A 24,486-nucleotide genomic window follows, 5' to 3' on the forward strand; every position below is an offset into this window, starting at 1 on the left:
TTCTCTTTGTACTACTTATGTCCGAGAGCTAGCTAAATAGCATTTTGTTACACCATATACCATGTATATGAGTGTATGACAATAAACTTGAACTTGAACTTGAACTATGCATGCTGACACAGCTCCCCTACTTGAACTACTTGTACCGACTTGGCTGGGCCACAGACAGGAGATAGCACTTAGACCAGTTAGACTAAATTAGAGCTTCTTTCACTAAGGAAATAAAGACTGATAACAAAAGAGGTCTGTTTCCCTGATTTTGCATTTTTATTTATACTCTTGAAGTATACAAGCACATGTTGTTTTGGGCTACATACTCTGTGAATCACCCTCAACTATACCTGATACCTTGAAACCTTGGAGTGGCTGGGCAGTGACTGTGCCCTCTTTCTCATGCAGGGGGCTCTGTGGTATCGAACTTGTCTCGCGTCTGGCAGGTGTCTGATCTGAGTGCTGTTGCGCTGGTCTCTCTCTCTATCAATGCTTTCCCTTCTGACCACGGTGGCCACATATGTCTTTGATTTGTTGTTGTCTATGTCAGGATTCTCACCTCCAGTCCTTAAGAGCCCAGGTGTCTTCTGCATCTTAAATTGACGCCTCAGTTACGTGCAGATTTTCTTTATTTGAAATTGACAACTGAATTTGTCAGTTCGCGACTTGGCTTTATTGCTGCAACGTCCAAGCTGCACAGAGGAAATAAGAACCTGTGGACGCCGTCTTCAGACACGCTGAACTATTTTGTAAATAATCTTTCTGTGCATCTCCCTTGCTTCCAGAAAGACCCTGCTGCAGGGCAATCATCACCAATAAATGTAGCCAGCTGAGCTATTTGGTATGCCATCAAATTTTTTTAATCAACTGTAGCTCCACAGAGAACTCTTAACAGTTCACTTAGTTACAAATACAGACACCTGGTCATGATAAATACCTGAACTGGCTGAGCTCAAGATCCAAGCAGAACAGTGTGGTTCAGCTCCAGCCCTGGAGGGGGCACTGTGTCTGCAGGTTTCTCTTTAAAGCACCACCTGCAGAACTGGGGGACAAATGAACTTGTCTAAGTGATTCGGTTGAGCTACTAACAAGCTGATAGTGAGCAGATAACTAGATGACGAGCTGATAACTGAGCTGGTAGTGAGCAGAAGAGATGGAGTGAAAATACTTCATCCCTACAGGACTGGAGGTGGACTATACTACCCTCCTTGTCCCTAGGCCACCTTGTTTGCTTATTGCTGTGGCAATGTCTAGGAGAGTTTCCTTCGCTGTGTGCTGACATATTGAGCAGTTGCCAGTGATGTGGCCATACTGCCACAAACTGCTGTAGTGACATTATACCTAACCCTTCTCTGGCAGTGCCTGCTACATTTCAACATTTGTTTCTGCTGCGGACAAAACACTTTAGCAAATCCCTCAGCTTTTGAAGACAAGTGCTCTGTCTGAGGTGAGAGAGTTCATAAATAAAGATAGGCTTCAGCAGCAAGTGTAAGAAGTGCATTGGAGACCGACAATTGTATGACAAAATTCAGACTGTCCATGTGGAACTCCTGTAGTTATGCGTTACAGTCCTTGTGTTACAGTTTAAATTAAACAGAGCACAACAGCAAATAGATATGCAAAACTAAAAATGTGTGAAAATCTCATTTGGCGATTGGATTATGGCTAACTCCAGGTACTGCAAGCATATCAGTAAATGAAATACAATTCGTGAAGCATTCGAGGCAGAATGAAGTCTACATTCTGCAGTAAACACTGAAGTTAAATATGACGCCGACCCCTAAGACAAAAGACCGAGAATGTATGAAAACAACTCGTTTGTCTTAAAGGATCTTAAAGGATCACATCGGCTTGACTGCTTAGTAAAAGTGCCCGTGTATCTGCATCTGAACATAAACAGACGCCCACCTCTCTACGGGGATACTTCCTGTTGTCTTACTGTACATTCCTGTCATCTGCGTGTAGCCAGGCTCCAAGAAAGGAACGGTCTCAAAGTCAGCTGGATGAAACTGAAGCCCCTTCCTGGGAGATCTCGGAAGGTAGCCTGGCCTGGACAGCACAGGAGACGTCCGAGTTAAAGTCCGGGATGAATGGGACAGGGGAGGTGCTCTGTCCCACAAACCCTATGCTGATTCCCTGGTCTCACAACGAGAGTGTGTCTGTGGGTGCTGGGGGAGGTACTGTGCTCCCACAGGAAGCCTTTGAGATGAAATGTTTAACTGAGGTTTGCTCCGAACGCATGATCCTCAGATCCATCTCCTCCCCACCCCAAAACAGACGAGCTAGAAATTCTCCGACTGGTCAGTCACCTCCTGCCGCCTCGGACCCGGCGGAGCAGCCCGTCTCTCCCACTTCAGGGGGTACCATCTGGTCCGTGTCAAGCGGAGAGGGGGAAGGTGACCGCTGCCGCCCGGGGAGCCTCAGCCCCGCGTGGCGCTCTGGTGCTCGGTCGCTGGGGACTCGGACTTGGACTCCAGGGCGGCGCTGTGGGGGGTCCGGCGAGAGGACAGGCGCTCCAGGGACCTGGGGGAGTCCTGGGGCCGGCGGCACCAGCAGGCCGCCAGGTCGGCGCGGAAGGAAGGGGTGTACAGGCCGTAGATGACCGGGTCGCAGCAGGTGTTGAGGTTTCCGAAGAGGAAGAGGATGTGGTTGACGTACTCGGGGGTGTCCCGCAGCATCTGGGGCTGGAACCAGTACCAGATGCCCAGCAGGTAGTAGGGGGTCCAGCAGATGATGAAGGAGGCCACGATGATGATGGTCATCTTGAGCGTCTTCATGCGCGCCTTGGGGATCTGGTCTGTCCCACTGCGCCTCAGGCTGGCTTCCCCTCCTGTGGGGAAACAACACAAGGGTTTGGACGGGTTCAAGTCGCCCAGCAGGTGTCTTAAACCTGATGTCGAGATACTAGTGGGAAAATCAAACTGTACTCTCTGCCAGTGGTCAAAACAAACCCATTATACCTTTTGCAAACGAATGTATCTTTTTCACACTGCCTGGCTCAGATTTATACCGAAATGAGAAGATGTATAACCACTGAAGCAGCTCATGTTCTCAACGAGTGAGGTTCATGCCCTGATCGTCAGGTACCTCTGTCTTAGAGCTGACATTTCTCCTGCCTGAACGAGCCCTGGATGAAGCTCATTATGTGCTCGATCAAACCTTTTTAATTGTCTCGCGGTTCTGTAAATGTTGGAGCTCTCAAGGTGACTGGGTGCTTTCGCGGCAACACAAAAGTGACTTCAAATTGCAGACTGTCTAGGAGCTGGGAACAAGTCTCGAGGTGTGCTCTCCTCCCCACTGAGAGCTGATGTGTGGGGAGCGTGCTGGAGCACTATGGCTGCCGTTGCATCATCCAGGTGGGGCTGCACACTGGTGGTGGTGGAGAGGAGTCCCCATTACCTGTAAAGCGCTTTGAGTGGAGTGTCCAGAAAAGCACTATAGAGGTATAAGGAATTATTATTATTATTATTATTATTATTATTATTATTATTATTATTATTATTATTATTATTATTAAGGTGATAAAGAAGCCAGAGGGCCTGTTTCAGAAGACTCGTCTTGAGGCGCTATATAAGTGTAAGCAATTATTAATTATTATTATTAATTATTACTGAGCACTGCACGGATATCACCATACATGATTTTAACTGGGCCAGCAAGCCTTCAGCGGAAGGCAGAAGTTATTCCTGTGATGTTGAAATTTGCTTTGCATTCTTGCTATGGATGCCTTACCAAAGAGTGATCCGCCCAGAGATCCTACAGAGATGCAGATGTTCTCGTCAGTAATTGATGAAGATGGGGGACGAGAAATTTCCAAGTTGCTCCGAAACATTGAATCCTCTCCACAGACCAGGGATGTCCACTCCTACTCTGACCCAAACCACTTCACTAAACAAACCTGATCAAACCGGTTACTAACGAGCTGTTAGCTGCAGTTAATCAAACTGTAGAACCTGCCTATCCCTCCTCCCTGCCGTGCAACACTTCTGTGCTCGGGAGTGGATCCGGGGAGTCTCTGCGGCCGCCTGCGGTCGATCGCTCATCACTCCTTACCTTTGCTCTTCTTCATCTGCCGGTTGATCTCGGCCAGGATGCGGGCGTAGCAGCAGCTCATGACCAGCAGGGGGACGACGTAGAGCGTGACGAAGTGGAACATGTTGTAGAGGGTCTCCTGCCAGCGCTGCCGGAAGCTGCCGTGGGTCACGCACTGCGTGAAGTCGGCCGTCTCCGCCTTGATCGCGCGGAAGATGAACAGCTGGGCCCGCCCAACGACACAAAACGCACAGAAAAATAAGTTGGGCTCATGAACGCCGATCTGCAGGCCGCTGGGTCAGAGCGGCGCGGAGGTGCTCGGCCCAGCTTCCTGTGGGGGCCCTCCGGGCTCACCTCTGAATCGGCAGCCAATCCCACTGCCCTCAGCCCTCAGGGCATTACGGATTTTCAGGCTGGTTATTACATTTCAGGAGCAAAGTATAGTATTTGGCTCGGTTTAATACTGAATGAAGTTGCCCCGACCCAAGCTTGAGGGAGATCCAAAGAGTGCAGCTCATTATACTTTTTAGAGCTTGTTTCTCTCCCTTTCAGTCCGGTCCTGAGCACAGCCACCCAGACTGCATGAATCTAAACAAGCGTCCAGTCAGTTCAGTGAACGACTCATCACGCTGTCTGACTGCTTCTTCCAATTCAGGGTCACAGGGGAGTCTATCCCAGCGAGCAACAGGAGCAAGGCAGGGTACACCATGGTCAGGACACCAGTCCATCACAGGACTCACGCTCACACCAGGGCCAGTTTTCCACCAGGCCGGTTAACCCACTAGTATGTCCCTGGACTGTGGGAGAAAACTGAAGCCACTGGAGGAAATCCATTAAACTCACATTGTTAGAAAGCACCCCCCCCTCTGATCACAAACAGTGATCATGGGCCAGGAGCACAGAGAGAAGTTGTGTACCTGTGTAATCTTGTTTGACTGCTAGTTCAGATCTGAGTTATTCCCCTGCTCTTTACAGCCCGTCATGCACATTTAAAGGTCAGACTGCGTTGTTATTTCTTTCAGCACTGCTGTTATCCATCAAGAGTTCGTCGCTGGGCTTGGCACAGCAGACCAGAAATGGGAGGGGAGGATATGCAAAATCAAACATCAGTACAGCTTCTTTAAAAGAACATTTGCTAAAAATACCAGAAGAACTGTGTTCCAATTTAAGAAGGACAGCAACAAAGATACAAGATCAATACCCTGCCAGTGGACAAATGTGTTTCTATGTATGGGCAAAATTAACCAAGGGGCTTTGTATAAGTATAATTGGCATTTATCAGGTCAGAAGAGTATTGTATTGAAACTGAACACAAGCATCTTATGAGCTTTAGTCTTTTACATGAAATCCACAAATCTAATATCAAAGCTCAAGATATTCACTAATAACAAAACTAAGATATCTACTGTATATGGTATCTGCAGAGATTCGGTTATTAAGGAAATCAGTTCGGCATTATTGACATTAGTAGACCAACAGAGTAAAATAATGGATCTGACATACATTTTGAAAGAGACACACTGATATCCGTTTACAATCCTGTTACATCCGTCTGTATATATTCCCCAGGAAGTAAAGGTTAGATAACGTCTGCATCGACAGTGCCGTTTATTTTTCTGCTAATACTTTCTGGTAATGGGAAGGCTAATTTAAATGATTAAAAACACAACTGGGTAATTGTTTAACGATCTGCCATGCGAGACTATATCGACGTCTGCAGGCCGGCAGACTGTTTAATTAACCTGTGATTCTGGGCGGGTAAAAAGGAAAGTCCGTCATACTGCAGACTTGATATCTCTGCATAATATATCTGAACAACTCCAGCATCTGTCCTGATATTACTCATCGATGTGTGTGGGAAACAGACGAGCATCTGCTTACTGAGCTGGCTGTGAATGAATTAGAGTAGACAAATGAATTAAAACGTGCGTAAGTCACTAGCAGTGATTCATCTTACAGGTCAGAAGACACATGTAAACTAATAAAACCAATCTACGCTAGAGTAATTCCCATAATCTGAATGCCTGTAATCAGCCTTTACACAAGCTCCACTGTGTCTATGTAAACGTATACCAGCATTTGTACAAGGTTTTTATTCATCTCGATCTCGGTTTTTGTTAGCTTGATTAACGTCTTGACTGGACAGCACTGCCCCCCTCTTCTCCCTTCTTGAATACTCAATAGCCCGTGTGCCCTCCAAAATGCCTTTCCTGCCTGCGTCATCGCATAGCGGAACAGAATCTGCCTCAAAGGTTCGAGGTTTCTTCATCCGCCCTTCATCTCCTTGTGCTTCGTAGTGAGAAATACAGCAATGCGTCTGTGCAAGTTAAATAAATCGAGTACTTCAGAAGGACTGCATTATGTAACCTGCAGGGCTGCAGTGGTCAAGGTGCGCCGATATGTGCTGAGTAGCGTTTGATTCCTAGAGCTTCCTCACCCTCAATTACCAGCGTTCGACCCTTTAAGATCTGCAGTCGTGCAACTGAGCTGTTATCTAATGCCTTCTGGCTGTGGCTGCTAATCCAATTGAAGGGCTAAAAAAGAAAATCACTTCACATCTCCATATTCCCTGGCTCCTGTGCCGCATTGAGGATCGTGGCGGGATGCTATGCGCTCTGTTCTGCACCCTTGCTGGAGGTTATCGAATTAGCGCGCGCAGGCCTCGGGGCTCGATCGCTATGCAGGCGCTCACACGCATCGTTAAGCAGCTGCCTGGTCTTGCAAAGCAAGCTGGGAATCCGGCCTGCTCAGAGGTGCTTCCCTTTGCAGAGGCTGCTGGGAAGGTTTCACCTCTGCACGTGGGTTCGTGTCGGGGGTGTGAATGCTCAACACGTTCTTTCACGAGAGCAGTTCCAAGCCAGGATCAGCCTTTTGGGCCGCCTAGTTTGCTTGGATGCTGGTAGCTAATTGATCGGAGAACGTGCTCCAGACTTTTTTCTTGAAACCAACCAGGGTTTCGGCTTCAACAAACAGGCTGGGCAGTTGGTTCCAGAGCTTCCAACACTCCTCTGTGCGGCATGTCTTTACACAAAGGGTGGTAGGGTTCTGGAACAGCCTGCCTAGTGTTGTTGCTGAAGCCGATTGTCTGAAAACCTTCTAGAAATATGCTGGACAATATCCTTGAGTCGAGAACTTACTAGCCGCCCAGGGATCTGGGATCTGTCTGCCGTTGGGCGTCTGCTTGCAGCAGATCCCAGGCACGCCCGCCCACCCACCTGAGGGGAGGCCACTAGGAAGCTGGCGCTCCAGGCCAGGACCAGCATCCTCTTGTTGCGGCGGTTGGCGTCGAAGGAGTCCAGCGGGCGCAGGATGGCGTGGTGCCGGTCCAGGCTGATGACCACCAGGATGAAGGCAGAGGCCTGCATGGCGAAGAGCTTGAGGAAGCAGAGTAGCCTGCAGAGGGCGTCTCCACCATACCACTGCACCGTCACGTTCCAGATGGCGTCCAGGGGCATCACGATGAAGGTCATCATGAGGTCGGCCGCCGCCAGGCTCAGGATGAGCGGGCGCAGATGGGAGGCCAGCCGGCGGCCCCGCCCCCCCGCCACGCTGGCCAGCACGGCCAGGTTGCTGACCGCCGCGAACAGGAAGAGCACCAGCGTGGCCCCCACCCGGAACTGGGCGGCCCGCGTGAAGGTGGGCTCCTGCCAGTCGCCTGCAGGGGGCGCCGTCGCGTTGGAGGAGTTGCCCGTGATGTCCGGAGCTGGCATCAGGAAGAGAGACAGGTTCCCAGACATCCTGCACAGAAGGTAAATGGACTGTTAATCTTTCATGAGGACAGCTGCGGCAGAGCGGAGCCATTCAGCCTATCTAGTCTTTTAATACTAAATTGATCTGAGGATCTTGTTCAGCCATTGATTAAAAGAAGCCAGATTTAACAAGATGGAGTTCCACACTCCCACAGCCCTTTGTGTAAAGAAGTGCCTCCTTTTCTCAGTTTTAAACACACCCACTCCCACATCCCTGCTTCCTTGTGTCTCTACAGTCTGTCACCAACCTGCAGGTATTTTTTCTGGACGGTTTGTGTCCTTTAACCCCCCTCCACACATGCAGACGTACACAGCGTCAGCTTGTCCAGGTGTTTTGATCTGGCTAGAATTTGCACCTGTGGCCTAGTGCCTGTTTTTGATTTTTGAAACTTCTTATTCAGTTATGCATTTTCCCCAGTGCAGATCTTTCGTTTTTGTTCGCAGTCTTATTTATGCCTGTTGAGGAACTGGACCAGCTGCATGATCACGGCTTCGAGCCTGGGTCGTGGCTGTAGCCAGCTGTGTCTGGGATCCCCCAAGCAGTAGCAAGTGGTCAGCTGCGTGAATTGGCTGAGGGCGAGGTGTGGCTAACTGGCCAGGGCTCTGTCAATCTCTCAGCGACACAGGGTGCTTGAGGACTGTCGGAGCACGATGGCCTCCTACCCTCTGTTCAGCACTGAACCCCCACTGGGCGGCCGTGCTGCCTGCCATGTGTTAAAAGCCACGTGTCACGGAAAGTGGGCGTGGCAAGGGTCCTTCCCCGTGTGCAGTTACAGTGCTCATAGATGTGAGCCGAGACATGAGCAATGATTGCCGCTTCGGTTTTTTTTTAGAAAAGCTCAGCTATGGCTAGCAATAGCTGCTGCAATAAGAATTGCGATTACAAATGACTCCAGCTTTTTATTTAAAACAAAACCGCTGGAGTGACCCATCAGTGGGGCGTCAGGTGCTTCCCACCAGCTGTGTCTGCAGTGGGTTTTTCCCCACTCCCCGCTGTGCAGAGCCTCCACGGGCGAGCACGGTGCAGTGCAGTCTGGTGCACCTTACTGTAGTAGAGAACAGCTCTGAGAGCACTCATTGTTTTAAAAATCTCTGTGTGGATCTTGAGATCCCTAGCAAGCCTGCCTACAAATGCACTAAAAAGAAGAGTGTCTGTTGTTCAAATTAGTTATAAATAATTCATCTGTGATGCTAGCACCCTTGATACCTATTAGAGAGTCGTATTGACATATCATAAAGTTCCTGCTCCAACAGGGATGTGATTTTCAAGATACTGGTGCCAACTGAAGGATGACTTTTAAGTGCTCTTAGTTAGCACCAGCAACTCCTACTCAAGTGTGCACGTCTCTAATCTGGGTTAGGGGTTACCTAATAATTGTTAAGATAGATAATTGTGTGCTTTGTGGCCCTAGAAACCATAATCGCCACATGGCCATGCCTTCTGCGTGGGCTGCCTGTGTACACTGTGTCACAGTCCGTACTGGTGATTTAATGACCTCCAGCAAAGGGACGCATAACCTGCAAAAAAATACAGACTTTATCAGCACGGGGCGGCACTGCTTGTGACTGAATGCAGGAGGATTCCAGCCCACGCGGTTTTAGACCTCAGAACACATCACTGAAGGTCAATGGGGTTTGTGCATGCAATCTGGCTGGGATAAATTGCCTTAGCTATTGCTTCTCGGTAAGGTGCCTTTGTCATTGGAATCTGACAACGACTACACTTCTGATTGTCAGTGTTCTTTGACCGTCCTGATGTATATCAATGACCTGGATGCTGGGATATTTACTAAAGTAGCTGGGTTTGCAGACAATACTGAAAGCAGGGGGGATAGCAAACAATGTAGGAGCAGCCCATGCTTTTCAAATAGATTCTAATCAGATTCAAGCTGGAGGAGCAAACACCTGGCCGTTGTTTCATGTAGACTACTGCAGAGTGTTACACGCAGGTAGCAGAAACCATCAATACAAAATGGGACGTGCTGTGTTTGCAGAATCTATGCTGAATAAGAGCTGGGTGTTCACGGCCTTTCTTGTGTGCTTAATGAAAGGCGACGTCTTTAGCAGTAGTATCTGGGTGAACGAACAAGTTTAAGAGCTCCTCAACCTGTGAGCGCTCAGGGAAAAAATCCAGATGTCATGTTTAAATAGTTGTAGAATTATATGGCAACGTACGATGCCATTTGTCTCACCTCTCTTTAAGGTTAAACTTGTCAAAAAAAAAATCCCATCCATTTCACTTGGAATTTTAGATCCCATTTGCAAAACGTGGTTTCAAGCTGCCGTTCGGAGGTTTTTACAAATACACAAACGTGTCAGGAACCACAGTGGAGAATGCTGCTGCTCGGAGACATCCGAGATGCAGGTGATCTCAAAATGGTGACATTTCTGCACGGCTCAGTGTTATTCCCTCTCTCCCTGCTATAGATTGTCTTAACGGCGTGTGTCTGGAATGGCGTGTGAATGTGTGTTAGGTGGACGCTGTCTGTTATTGGCTTCATGTTGTGTATTTGCTTTGCATGTCTTTTGATTGCATAGGAGCTCACTGAACCAAATGCCATGCACCTAGTTGTTACGGCAATACATGATCTGTCCAGGGAAAGACGGAAAAGATAAGCAGCAAGAGGAATGTCAGATCTGAAAGGAACGTCACCCCCCATACAGGAAGCGGACTCTCTTTAAGCGATCGACAACGATTGGCTCTCTGTTCGGCAGCAGGGCAGGACCATGAGGGCGCAAGTGGAAGTTACTTCTTGCATAAAGAACATGGCCTGCGAGATGCTGCTGTTGTGTTGTTGAAGTCGGATCCCTGGGGACCTGCAGAAAGCGGATGGATAGTTCAAGTTCAAGTTCAAGTTTATTGTCATTATACTCATATACAGGTATATGGTATAACGCAATGCTATTTAGCTAGCTCTCAGATGATAAGTAGTACAAAAAAACAACAATACAATTGTGTGATAAAAGAAAGACAGAGACAACAGACAATGTGCAAAACAACGAAAGGTAACCGGTAATGTGCAAAACAACATCAGATGTGCAAAAACATGCATCAACAGAATGAAATAAAGGGATAGAAATTATGGCGAGTGATTTTTGACCTGTGAGGTAGAGGTAGATTTCAGTGTGTTTGAGTCTTTGGTAAGAAAGAAGGCACTGTGAGGTTCAGATCGTAGGTGAGAGGTGAGAGGGGCTGGGAGTTTAACAGTTTGATAGTGCGGGGGTCAAAACTGTCTCTGAGTCTGGTAGTCCGGGCCCGAATGCTCCGGTACCGTTTTCCAGATGGCAGAGGGTCATACAGTCTGTAGCTGGGGTGTGTGGGGTCTTTGATGATGCTGAGAGCTTTCCTAAAGCACCGTCTGTCATAAAGGTCCTGGATGGATGGGATGGCAGCCCCAGTGATGGACTGGGCAGTTTTCACCACCCGCTGGAGGGCTTTGCGGTCAGCAGTGCTGCAGTTGCCAATAGGCTTAGTGGATCAATAAGTTACTCGCACCGGAACGAGCACAGTGTGTCAAACAGCAGCCTCCTATTCAACCTTCTTACATTGCGATGTGACCCCAGTGCAAGCGCCACTGCCTACTAAGGTGCAAATGGGAAATCGACGCGGACGAATTACTTTTTAAAACCTGCTTTTCCGTAAGGCTCCTGCATGACTCCGAGCCGTAGATTCTGACCCTTAACTGGAGCGATTCCGTTTGTTAGCTGCGGAGACCACTAACCACTTTATCCAATGGAGTGTGCGTAACCCTCTCAGCCCTCAGATATGGGACCCCTTAGATAAATATTTACTAACATGCATTAAAGCAGAGGCCGAGGGGAGCCATAACATAATTACCATTGTATTCCATTCCATTGCTTGTAGATGCTTGAGTACGCACTTGGCTCAATATTGGGAACCTCACACACACAAGAGGATGACATGACTTTCTGAGAGGTAGGCAAAAACTTGTGGGCCAGTGGAGGATTCAGATCAATCTCACACACTATTACTGCTTAACACAGCACAGTTTGGGTCATTTTAGCTTTAGCCTCAGGCCTGTTGTTCACTCACTGGCCACAAAACACCACAAACTACCCTCCCAGACAGATCGGCTGGGACAGGATAGACAGGTCATGTGCAGGTGGCCCTGGGGAGGAGGAGAGAGTCTCCTCTCATCCTCCCTGGCCAGAACAATCCTGCTAGATCCCCTTGGGCCTGTTGGATTCACAGTTCAATCCCACAGTTCTAACCCTCATCCCAACCACATGCAGTTCAAAAGCCTTGTGGAATACAGACTATGCTCTGCTTGCTGAGGTCTAATATTCTAATATTATGGTATTACGGTGATTAGTGGGGGTACCTAGTATTTTGTCTGGTGATTGTATGTTCCAGCCTAGCAATACAGTTCAAACGGTCTGGTTCTGGGGGAGAGGGCTGCGTTCACCCAACCTTTGCTAAGGAATCTCTGCTCATCTCTTCATCTCAGCTGTTTGCCGCAGATGTGATCTACAGGAGAATGATGGAGGTGACAGTCTCCCCCCTTGTTCCAGCCATCCTTTTTTTTTATTCACTTCCTCCAATCCAGGGTCTCGGGGCAGTTGGAGCCCATCCCAGCATGCAGCGGGCGCAAGGTGGGGTACAGCCTGGAGGGGGACACCAGTCCATCACAGGGCAGACAGACACACTCACCGCAGGGCCGATTTTCCCAGGAGCCACTTAACTTAACCAGCGTGTCTTTGGACTGTGGAAGGAAACCCACACAAACCCAAGGAGAACATGCAGACTCCACACAGACAGCACCCGGGGTTGAGATTTGAACCCAGGGCCCCAGCACTGCAAGGCAGCAATGCTGACAACTGCACCACTGTGCCACCCCACCCCTTCTTCCATCTAATTACAATACAACAGCTATACTGTATCACTCTGTTCATTTTTCCTTCTGTATATTTTAGCTATAGGGACATGTGGCAGGCCAACTCAGGGAACATTCTTCTGAACAGGGATGTTGCACAAATTTATGTTTCACATCTCTGTGCCACCTTGATCTGAATATTTCAGTATAATCTGATAAAATCTAGGTTTTGTCCCTCAGAGTGAAACAGAGTGGTATTTCCCAACACCACACCGCCTGGCACAGATACACAGATGTGCCTGATCCCTCCTGACACAGCGCTCCCCGGTTTTGTTGGGGGTGCTTTTAAATCTTTTGCCGATTCTGCAACTGATCCCACTTTGAGGCCTGAGTTCCGCGGTCTCGGAGTGGAGGGCTGAGTAATGAGTCTGTTGTCAGACCTCTGGCTCATCCAGCTGGGAGATGTCAGGGATGAATAAAGAGCTAGATGTCTGCCCCTGTCTCAGCAGCCTGTGGCTGTCTCAGGCTGGTCTTTCAGGCAGTGATGCTTCTACACTGGTGAGGTCCCCTATGAGATGACTCACCCTCTGCTCACCCGCGTGCAGAAGACCTATCTGTCTGGCAATTACTGCTCACACAGCCTCCACAAGGCTGTGCTGAAACCGTCTAGGGGGGTGTAATGAGCTCACACATCCTTACCAGTCAGGTCTAATGGAAGCTGAAAACTTCCCTTCTATCTGTCTGGGCCTAGGGCTGAAAACTGCGGCTGCTAGCTTTCACATCGTGTGTGAATTCGTAAGACATAGTACCCTTGTCCCTTGGTGCTGAGTTGTTGTTTTAGTCTTGAACAGACGAGACTACTGAGGGAGTCTTCTGCCTCAGGTCAACCTCAAAGTCAACCCACTGGCCACAAAACAGAGGACTTAGCCGGTCATTGCATGAAAGCTGAAATGGAAATCTAATGGGTAAATTGATTCTTAAAATGTAAAGAGCTTTAGAAAAATCTATAACAGGGATGTAAGTGCTGAGTTACGTGCAGATTGTCAGAAGACAGTTTGTCAGGACAGGACGGACTGTCTAGATTACCAAATTAGTTGAGTGCTAAGCTAAGCTTTGCAGAATATGTATTGGCGCTTCTTCTTTCATTTCTATGACGTAATCTTTCTTGTCCTAAGGAGAGGGGAAGTATTAGATGGGGTCCAAGTGCTGTATTTATCCACTGCATTACAACATCTTTATAAAAACCCTGTGCTGCCTGTAACAAGTTGAGTCTCTGACGCACTCAGCAGAGTGACAGCAGGGCTCCCAATATTGCAATATTGAAATAGAGACCTTACTCAGGTGAGAACTCTCTCTCGTGGCTTCCTTGACGTGCTACTTTATACAAAGAGTTGTGGAAGAATGTAGCAAGTTACCCAGCCATGTTGCTGAAGCTCATACCCTGGATTCTTTCAAGGTCCAGGTGAGATCTTGAATATTCACACTCATAGCAACTGTACGGTCTCGGTCACCTTGGAGGCTGATTCTTTTAAGGGATCTATCTTGTTTGTTAAATACCGCACAGCAAACAAATTGAGTCTTTGTCGCTGATATCGCTTTGGACAAGCTGTGCACTGCTCATGAGTTAGACAACCGCAGCGCTGTGTTAGATCAGTGTCTCCCCAGTGTACCGGCTGTTGGAAAATAAAATGGATACATAATATTGACTTAATTTATAAAGCGCCTTTCCAAACCTACAGCTGCTGTACATCGTGAATAAAGAAAAAAATGACACACCAAAAAATGTACAATAAAGAGTCAGAAAAATGAGCAGACAAGTTTTAACAGATTTAGGTCATCAGACATAGACCTTGGTAAAAGGTCAAGTTTTAGGTTTGAATTTGAAGAGAGTTAAAGATGTTGTCCCTCATAGAGTCTGAGGAGACTGGAGCAGCGAAGCTCTGCGGTTTAGTCCTGGGACAGTGAGCAGAGGACCAGCCTCACCTGACCGGAGTGTAAACATGGAGGAGTTCAGAGATGAATGATGGAGCCAGATGGTTTAGTCTTAAAGTCAGTAACAAGATCTTGTATTGAATATGTGTGACTTTACAGGCAAACAATGTAGAGATTTCAGTGTGGGACTGATATGCTGCCAGGGTCTGGTGTGAGTAAGTGGCATGCCTGCAGTGTTTCGAACATATTGCAACATGTTGAAAAGAGAGTTAGGGAGCCCATAGAGTAAAGAGTTGCAGAAATCAAGCCTCGATGTTATAAATGCGATAACCAGGCACTCGGCATTGGATATTGATAGACTGTGCCTCATGCGGGGGGCATTTCTAAGGCGAAAGAAATACGTCTGAATCCCATCCTTCACACGTGGCTCAAAAGACAGGAGAGGATCAGCTGTGACTCCCAGATTCCTGGCTGTGGCTGACACATGCATGGAGAAGCCATCAGCCATTACTGGGAGAGTTTATCCAGCTGGGATTTGCTGCCCACCAGTGATGTACTGTTTTGTCTCTAGCTTCAGGGAATTCGATGTGGACCAGAGTTTGATGTCACGCAAACAAGAGGCAAGTGACCGAAGGGGGAGATGCTCTTTACACATTGCAGCATCTTAGAGATGAGAAGCTGGTTATAAAGCTTTGAACGGGCATTTGTTTCAGTTCCATTTTTTTTGCAGCTTTTGCTATATTTAATTGTGTGTCCTCAAGAGCTGACTGGTTTGTGTTTTTACAGTAGCCACGGACTAAACGTACTTATTCTTGAACCAACGCATTCTGTGGTCAGGATCCAGTCTAAATCTTGGGTGTGTTTATGCACGCACAGGGGAGTTGAGTTGAGATGGATTTTGAGCCCTTGCTGTTATTCTAGAAGGTGCAGGATGGAGCTGAGGATCAGCTCGTGACGGAGATCCACTGCTTGCACGCACGCGCTCCTCGGCGGCGTCGGAAGAGAGGGGTGGTGCGGCGCGAGCCGCGTCGCTAGGCGACCGAAACACTCCGGTGTTTAATTAGCGGGACAATAGCAGCAGCGAAATTAATACACTTATCTCAGACGACCCCTTCGTCCCCGGGACGTGTCTCTGCGCTGTCTGCTTGGATTATTAGGACTAGTTCATTAAAACGGAGGGACAAGCGCAAACTTAATCCGTCAGGGCGAGTCCAGACCAGCACGTTTGAAAAAAGCTGCTTCAGAAATGCGCAGCACTGTTTGTGCTCCAGCCCTCCGCCTCCCTCCTTGCTAAATCACCCTGTTTCCGGAGTCAAACAGCTCATTTATCACACTGCAATGTGGATGATAGTAGCTGTAAAAACTGGTGGACTTTTGCCCTAGAAAAAACAACAGCGCTTTCGGTCCACAGAGCAGGAATCTCGCTCTCCTGCTGCAGACTAAACGTCCCAAGGCACTGTTAACGTTAACGATAATATGTTCTGTTTATAAGGTCATCTAATTAATAGTAAATTGTAAATAGCGATGTCCCAGAGGCTCTTAAAGCGCTTTAAATATATGGGACACTCTCCATAAAACACTTAATTATAGCGCCCACTGCAGGGTGTGGGCACAAACTGAGCCTAACTGTGTGACAGCTCGTTCATTGGAGCTCTTTTAGACCGGGGCGGCGTTGATTCAGACCGAATTAGAAACTCCGGCGCTGCTGACAGGAGGGAGATTTAACTGAAAAGGAGCGGCGACAGCGATGGTTCCTCAGCAAGTCCCCGGAGGCCCAGGCTGCCGTATTTACTGAGCCGCCGTGAGCTTGGCGCCGCCGGAGGCCGGAGGGAGCGGGCAACCGCGAGACTTACTTGGAATGGGAAAGAAAATTCCATTAATCCCCCCCCTCCCCTCATCCCTTCCCGAAAATACTTCAGCCCGAATGAACTCAGTAGCATCCACACAGCGCTTTCCACACAGTCTGCATACACGAGTGGCAGAAAGGCAGGCGCGTACAGTGATGGTGGATTCGGCACTGTAATGCGCGCCAAGGAATAGAAAACGTGACGTTTACTGTTCAACCCTTCTCCTGCGCGCCTTCCACTCAAGAAATGGAAGAGAAAAAATGATCAAAGTCCAACATTGGAATAAAATAATAAGCTATAATGCTAATAAAGTTGCAGGGTGGTGGACCTGGAGAGCAGGTAATAATGGCGATGATTTCTTGCATAGTAAAAGAAAATGCCCTTTTATTCGACTCTGTAGCGGCTTTCAGGATGCAGCTACAGAGAATTTCAGAGTGTACTAGAGCCCTAGCGATAGGATAGCCTGCTGAGACTCTCATGGGGTTTGATGGAGCACTTTACCACAAAAGTATAAGGTAGAGACAAACGCTATGATAACTACTATTGTGAAACACAGCCATTAGGCTTTACAGTGTCCATTGGCACTATTACACCTTTAACTGTTTTGCAGCTGTTTTGGTTATAAGTGGAAATTGGCTTTGTTATAAGGTAATACAACCCTGTAGTATATAACCCATCGAGCACGTTTCATAGTTTATAACTAATTGATCTGCAGATCTCAATCAGCAGTTTCTGGAAAGAAGGCGGGGTATCAACTTTGACAATGCGGCTCAGAAGCCTGTTCCACACTCCCACCACCCTTTGTGTAGAGAAGCGCCTCCTGTTCTCGGTTTTAACTGCATTTCCACGCAGCTTCTACTTGTTGTTTCACTGGTCCTTCTGGAGAGGCCCGCTGGGTCGACCTGGTCAGTGTCTTCGAAGAGTCTGAATACTGACATCGGGTCCTCCTGATTTCCTTCTCTTTGCAAGACCACAATGCTCCAGTTCCTTCAGCCTGTCAGTGAACGTGCTTCTCTCTGGACTGACTTCAGAGCAGTAGTGCCTTTTTTTGTAACATGGTGAGCAGAATTGCACACAGAATTCAACATGAAGTCTTACCGGTGCATCGTCCAACTGAAACATGATACCCTTGATTTAAATCCAACGCTTTCAACTTTCTATGCGAATGTTTGATCTTTTTTATAGCTTCCCCACCTTGTCTAGATGCAAGTGTTGTCCACAGAAAGCCTTTTTTGTAAGTAGCCTTTTCGAGCTGATTGTTTCCAATTTCGTATTCATGGTTTGTCTTTTTGCTCCAAAATGTCATACTCTCAGTCGGTTCTTTTGTTTAATGTCATCTGCCGGGTGTTTTGCCAAGTCTTGAATTTTATCTAAATCTTTTTGAATTCTCTACAGTGTTTGCTTATCCTCCTGCTGTGATATTGTCTGCAAACCTGACTAGTTCAGCTGCTATACAAGAATCTGGATAACTGATAGAATCAGGAAGAGCAGTGGTCCAAACACAGGTCCCTGCGGTACTCCACTAATTACACGACCCCAGTCTGAACCTTTTACCCTTTAGCAGTGCCCTCTGGTTTCTGTTAACTGCTTCTCAGTCCGGTTGTATCAGTTCTGGAGTCAGAACCCGGGCTACGGTCCATTTGGGTGTCACACCAGACAGGTTGTTATTGTTCATAAGCTGTCCCATGTGGTAGTTTATTTTGGTTATTCGTACGCGATTGTAGCAATTTGCCCAGTTTACCTTTATCAACATTTTGGCTCTGCACATATTTTAACTTTCCTCCTAGTGTATCTGTCCTCTTCCACTTCATCACCACATCCTGCCACGGCTTTACTGTAGTATCCCACCCACTTTGTTCTTGCTGCAGAGTAAGAGTACTGTGTTATTTTGTCACTACTGGTGAGAAGAAAAATCCCTTTTCGAGCTCGTTAACTGACACCCGCATGGTTTTTTACTGTTCAAGCAAGAAAGTTCTGGTTGTAGGTCATTCCATTTATGACAGGCCTGTCCTACCCTGGTCCTGCAGGGGGCGCTGTGTCTGCAGGGTCTCCAGGTCTCTTTAAAGTAGGGGCACCTGAAGAGTTGAGAGCAGCTGTTCAACTGGTCCGATTAAGCCAGTATCCAGTTGGTCCAGCTCGTTCAGAGCCAAGTTAGACCGCAAACCTACAGACACACCACACCTCCACGCCAAGGACTGGATATTTCTGCTTCATTCACCCCTGCAGGTGCAACGGGGCTTGAAAACACGCAGGTGTTTAAAAGGACCAAAAAAACACTCTATCCCACCGCGGCAGGTAGGAGAGCGACGTGCCTGTGTATCGGAGCGGAGCTGCAGGCTGCCGGCACAGTGAGCTCTCAGCAACAGATGTGAAGATTTCTGGCGGTTACTTCTTTCGTCCGCGAACACCGTTACTGAGACACAGTGCTCCAGCCCCGCGAGAGTCATCTCACTTGCACGATCGCGGTGACGCCGAAGGGTGTCAACTACGCTCAAGCCCTCGCTGTCTAATTAAAGACTCTCGGTGACGTCGACACCCCTGCGGATCAACTCGATCTCCCGTCTGCTGGTTTAGAGGAGAGCTCGGGCTTTTTATCCGCAGAGCGACCGGTTCGCGATGAGCGATTGAAGTATTTAAAGTTTCCTTCAGGAAACAATCCTGAGACAAGTGAGGGGGAATCGACGCACGGTGCCGTTCTCCTTGGGGGGGGGCCCGGCGAAATTAAACTATTAAAATGAAAAAAAAAAACACGGTCTTTGTGGAATTGAAATAACACATGATGTCATCGTGCAGGAAGTAGAAATATTTTGTCCATATTACAACAAAACAGAAATATACCGACGCACGCCTTGCCGAAGTGTATTCCTGTGTGTTACAATCAGTTGACTATGGGAGACAGCGGTGGCACGGTGGTGGTGGGGGGTTCGTGTGAGTCGTGTGCGGGCAAAGACATTTTAATCTCCAGACTGTGACGCCACTATCGCTGATTAGAACTGCCCAGGTTCCGGGCCGTGTGCTGATCGGGGCGTGACGTCACTCGGCGCTGTCAGGGCGACGCGCGGCGCAGTGCGGTGCGGCAGTGACGGAGTCCGAGTGTCCCTGTTGTCTTCTCGCAATTTCAGCAGGAGCAGTAAAGGGCTAGATCCACGCTGAGGGGACGAAAGAAGGAATCGTGCCGGCTGTGGACCCTTCTTCGGGTGTGCAGGAAGGAGAGGGCTGCGCAGCCGAGGCGTCGTTTCTCCTTGCGGCTCTTTAGCGTGGAATTGACCTTAAACGTACAGTATTCCTTCTCAGCCATCGCACGCTGACGCACGTCCGAGCTCGATCCGCTCTTTAATCGTACACCGTCCCTACCCAGCCTCTTCAAACGTCATGTGCTCTGTGTGCTGTTGTTAAACGGCCGTGCGCCTGTGTCGAGAGTTTAAAGCGCTTCTGCGGTCGCTAGTTAAACAAAACCTGTAGCATTCCTGTGGCGCTCACTGGGGGGGGTTGTCGGCAGCTTTCGATACGGAAAGCTTCACTTCCAGACCGGCTCCAGGCACCCTTGCTGAAGTTCATTAAATTAAATACAAATACTGAATATATAAATCCTAATATATAGGAAGTAGCTGCATACAAAGTAGTTGACATATTAAGATGGGAGGTTGTGTTGTGTGTGAGCTCCAGCACACCAGCCGACTCGGGGTTCGGTTGGGTCCCTGTGGGGGATGCGTGAGTTCTGCCCGGTACCAGAGACGATCACAGCAGATTGCGTGAAGTCGTCTGAGCTCTGGAGCGGCCCTCACCGTCTTGTCTTCTGAACGTGTGGCGTGTGTAAAAGGTGACACCGCCGATTGGCACTGATATTGCAAAGCGGAAAAATCCTGCCGTGTTTCCGTGTTTGCCGGCGTCGTGTGTGTTTTCTCCCCCGAGAAAGATCTTGCATGAGGAGGCTAAACTCGCCGTGTCGACGAACGTCAAGAGCGCAGATTTCTCTGCGCAGAAAAAAAAAGTGTAATCGGACAGCCAGCAAACGAGATTTCCGGAAACATAATCGACAGCGATGAACATTACAACCGGGGAAGGCTCAGAAGTCGGACTACTATTTTTTTATGTGTGGAGACAGACTTTCTTTCTCCAAAGCCGAGTAGAGGAGCGACCGCATTCCAAAAAACCCCCCCCGATCTTTCTCACCTCTTTGATCTCCCTCGGATCGCGGCGCACCGGCCTGACAACGGACACGAAATTAAACTTCCTTTAAAGTTCCCACCCGAGTCGGAAAACAGTGCTGTTTTCAGCATAATCGTAGATATTCAGCAATGCGAAAGTACTCATTGTTATCGTTAGCATAATGGATGGGCTATTTTAAAAACAATTTAGGGTACACAACAGAAATAAAACAATACAAGGGTTCTTTTTGACCTTTATATTGTCTTATTTTATTGTATTTTTTCCCTAAATAATTCAGAACCTTAATTCCGAATGCAACAGCAGCAGCCTAGTATAGACCACAGTATTTTTCTGTTTTAAAACGGCAAAAACAAGAGATTATGTAGGCATCGAATATTAAGCATGGTCAGATTTTAAAAGACCTTGAGATTGGCTGACACAGAGGAGCGCTGAAAATAAACCACAGCGTTTTTTTGGGAAATTCTCTCGGCGTCCTATCTCACTAATCGCAGACGGACGGTGCGGATTTCTGACAGGACGGGACTCGGATGACTTCTGCGCCCAGAGAGATCCCTCATTCTGCACCTCTGCGTCCCGCGAGGTCTGTCAAAGGGGCTCTTAATCGGCTCCAGCAATAGCTGGATGTCTATCTCACTTTCGCCCGTGTCCCGCCATTCACAACCCAATGTTAGCGGTCACTACGTTTCAACACCGAGCGTCTCGAAAACTGGACTTCGCTCCGTCCCCTCTCGCATCGCTCAGTCACGGTAAAGATATGAAATCTTCTCCTACCTGCCGTGGTATCGCTGTCCTCGTCGTTAGAGAGAGAGAGAGAGGGGGAAAAAGTGCAGGAATGTGTTGTTCTTTCTTCTAGAAACCGGATGCTTTCTTCTCCCCTCGTTCTGCTTCAATCGAGCGGGTAGACGGACCCTCGGTCTTCGGAAAGTGAGCTTGCCGGTGTCGGCTCGCTCCAGTGACTTCGCTGGAGCCGCAGGTCTTTGCCTGCCGGCAAAATGAAATCGCGGTTCACTTTAGCCCCCGGGATAAAGAGGAGGCGGGGAGGGAGAGAGCTTCACGTTTTGCTTTAAAAATTGAGATGGATTACGTTCTGACTGCGGAACCAATGGCCTCCTGCCCGCAATCCCTCTCGTGGAAACTGCGTGGAGTTGCCCGGTCTGCCGGCAGTGGCCCCGGTGGGCAAAGACGGCGCTTGACCGCAGACCTCTCCCCCGGCGCAGCCCCGCTTGTGCCGCGGTCAGTCCCGCCTCCCCCGCCGGCGCTCCGCAGAGCCGAGACAGGAGCTGTCCGCGCCCGACGGTGCTGAAGGCGCGACTGATCGTGCGCGCAGCCCCCCTTAGTGCGGAGCAGTGGACTGTGCGTGTTCTCACCCCCAGCCTCTCGCACTGAGCCACAAACCCCCCGACTTTTTTTTATTTTGGTCGCCGGCACACCTGGTATCCTTTAAAACAACCCCCAAACGCTTGAAAAACCGCAGACGGGTGGGGTGGGGGGGGGACCCGGGCTGGGTATTTAAGTGACTTTATAGGTGAGTTACCATTTTCCACCCGTCCGGAGAGGTTTTGATTGAAGAAGATCTGGAGCTGAGCTCGCTCTGGTTCCGTTAGGTCCTGGTGATTTGTAGAAATGTAGTTTCCGAAGAGACGCGATCCAACTGACGTGCAACCCGCTTTTTGCTGATGTCTGCGGGACGGGAACCCCGTTAATCCGGACTGGATGCCGGATTCAAAGTTTGCTGCATTCCGCGCCGCAGCGCCTTGCGCTGAGTGGATTCCTCTCAGGGGTGGGGCGGCGCTGACACTACCGCCAGCCTCATCTTTTTAAACTTGATTGATTTCTGTGGACAGGAACCTTTATCTACAGCATGTGTTCAAGCGGGAGCTTGCGGGAGGCTGGGCGGCGCGGTGCGCGTTGAGAACAGCCTGTTCCGGTCCCGGTCCCGGGCTCTGTGTCCGCCTGTGTTTCGTCCTTCGGCCGAGACTCCAAAACCGGCAGCGGTAACTGCTGTTCACCGTTTTTGCAAGTGGCTTTGAATAATATCATATACGCCCTGGCAGTATTATCGTTGTTACTGTTTTTTTTTTGCAAAAACGATGTTGGCCTGAGAATATACCCCCTGACAGGGGGCGTGCCTGTAGCTTGTGCCCCTCTATCAGTGTTAATGTACTGGAGTGTCCAGTCAGTGTGTCTGTATTAACCCCTCTCTCTCTCAGTGCAGTGTTAATGTACTGGAGTGTCCAGTCAGTGTGTCTGTATGAACCCCTCTCTCTCTCAGTGCAGTGTTAATGTACTGGAGTGTCCAGTCAGTGTGTCTGTATTAAACCCTCTCTCTCAATGCAGTGTTAATGTACTGGAGTGTCCAGTCAGTGTGTCTGTATTAAACCCTCTCTCTCAATGCAGTGTTAATGTACTGGAGTGTCCAGTCAGTGTGTCTGTATTAAACCCTCTCTCTCAATGCAGTGTTAATGTACTGGAGTGTCCAGTCAGTGTGTCTGTATTAACCCCTCTCTCTCTCAATGCAGTGTTAATGTACTGGAGTGTCCAGTCAGGGTGTCTATATTATCCCCTCTCACTCTCAGTGCAGTGTTAATGTACTGGAGTGTCCAGTCAGGGTGTCTATATTAACCCCTCTCTCTCAATGCAGTGTTAACGTACTGGAGTGTCCAGTCAGTGTGTCTGTATTAAACCCTCTCACTTTTCTCTTTGTACACTGTTAATATTTTATAAGGACCCAGCCACACTCTCTATTAACCCTCTGTCTCACTGTAAATATAAAGGAGACCAATAACAAGTGTTGGGGACAGTTATGTTTCTAGAACATAATTCACTACAGTTACAAGTTACCGTGTATGGGATTCATTTTTAATATTAACCTTTACAATAGTGTCTGTGCAAAGAACTTTGATATTTTACACACTATCCGGTTGCAATATAGTTATGAAATGAACACCACCAGCTTACTCAAAGCCTTCCCTAGCGTTTTCAATTGGTACCACTACAGCTTAGTCTAGGTGAGAAGAAAACGAGTTTGTAATTTAGCCATCTTCAATTGACATAGATCCGAGTCTTCAAAATCGTGCGCACTCAGGAAAACACTATACCACAGCAGCTGATATGAAATGTTGTGGTAGTTAATTCGTCACAGTTCTGAAACAAATATAATTGGCAAATTGTTCTTTGTCATTAATTTCTCGTTCCTTTATACATATATCCATAGAGCTAAAAGGCATCTTGTTGTTCTACAGCATATTGATTGTATCTGGATTGACTGTTCACTTACATTGAGAGAAGTACACTGAATGTTAACAGAGGCCATGGAGCTGTTACTGTGTAGAGAAATACAAAAACATGTAGCAGAAAGAGTAGAATGATGAAACGTGTCCAATACTTTTGCACGGTAGTGTATATTTCTTAGAAAAACTATTGTATTTTAACATGAAGCCATATCATTTGGAGAAAAGAGGTTACAGCTTTTTGTCGATGGGGGGTTACCATCACATCGATCAGAAAAAATTAAGTGCTGATATCAAACGTTTTTTATTCAAAAGCTTCTGCATATCAAATATTATTGGCATGTCACGGCTGTCCATAAGATGCTTAACAGTATGATTAAGGGGTAAACTAGACAATTGAACACTCCCAGCACTACAAGTCACACTAAATCCACACCCAGTGGCAGTGATAATGAGAGAGGGTGACCAACCCTACAGCTTCGTAGAGCAGGTCCTCGTTTCCAGAAAGTGTCCGTCAGTATGTCCCTCCGTATTGAGTACATGTGATCCGCTCCTTTTTCAGAACTGGTTCTGCTTTCCGCGTTAATAAAGCAGCATGCTTCTAACACACTTACTGCTTTGATAATGTGGCATCTGGTAGATCAGGGGTGTGCAGCCCAGGCCCTGGAGAGCCCCAGTGGAGTTATTATAGATCATTTGT

The 24,486-nt window shown here is 48.1% G+C and overlaps 1 protein-coding gene across 3 annotated transcripts; it reads right to left on the reverse strand.

The window, feature by feature from the left end:
- Nucleotides 1-244: 244 nt before the first annotated feature.
- Nucleotides 245-22,487, reverse strand: LOC102694185 (gonadotropin-releasing hormone II receptor-like). Of its 3 annotated transcripts, none has more exons than XM_015336724.2 (5): nt 22,091-22,487; nt 21,328-21,537; nt 7,239-7,761; nt 4,045-4,246; nt 245-2,821 (listed from the first exon to the last, which is right to left on the reverse strand). In XM_015336724.2, the coding sequence occupies exons 3-5, from the start codon at nt 7,758-7,760 to the stop codon at nt 2,412-2,414; spliced, it is 1,134 nt and encodes a 377-aa protein (XP_015192210.1). In that variant the 5' UTR covers nt 7,761; nt 21,328-21,537; nt 22,091-22,487; the 3' UTR covers nt 245-2,411. The 3 variants fall into 3 exon arrangements, with proteins under 3 accessions (XP_015192210.1, XP_015192209.1, XP_006641895.1); XM_015336723.2 differs by having other exon boundaries at nt 21,641-22,487; XM_006641832.3 differs by having other exon boundaries at nt 21,328-22,487.
- Between the last annotated feature and the right edge of the window lie 1,999 nt (nt 22,488-24,486).

The sequence above is a fragment of the Lepisosteus oculatus genome, chromosome 27 (genome assembly GCF_040954835.1).
Source record: "Lepisosteus oculatus isolate fLepOcu1 chromosome 27, fLepOcu1.hap2, whole genome shotgun sequence".
Lineage (NCBI taxonomy): Eukaryota > Metazoa > Chordata > Actinopteri > Semionotiformes > Lepisosteidae > Lepisosteus > Lepisosteus oculatus.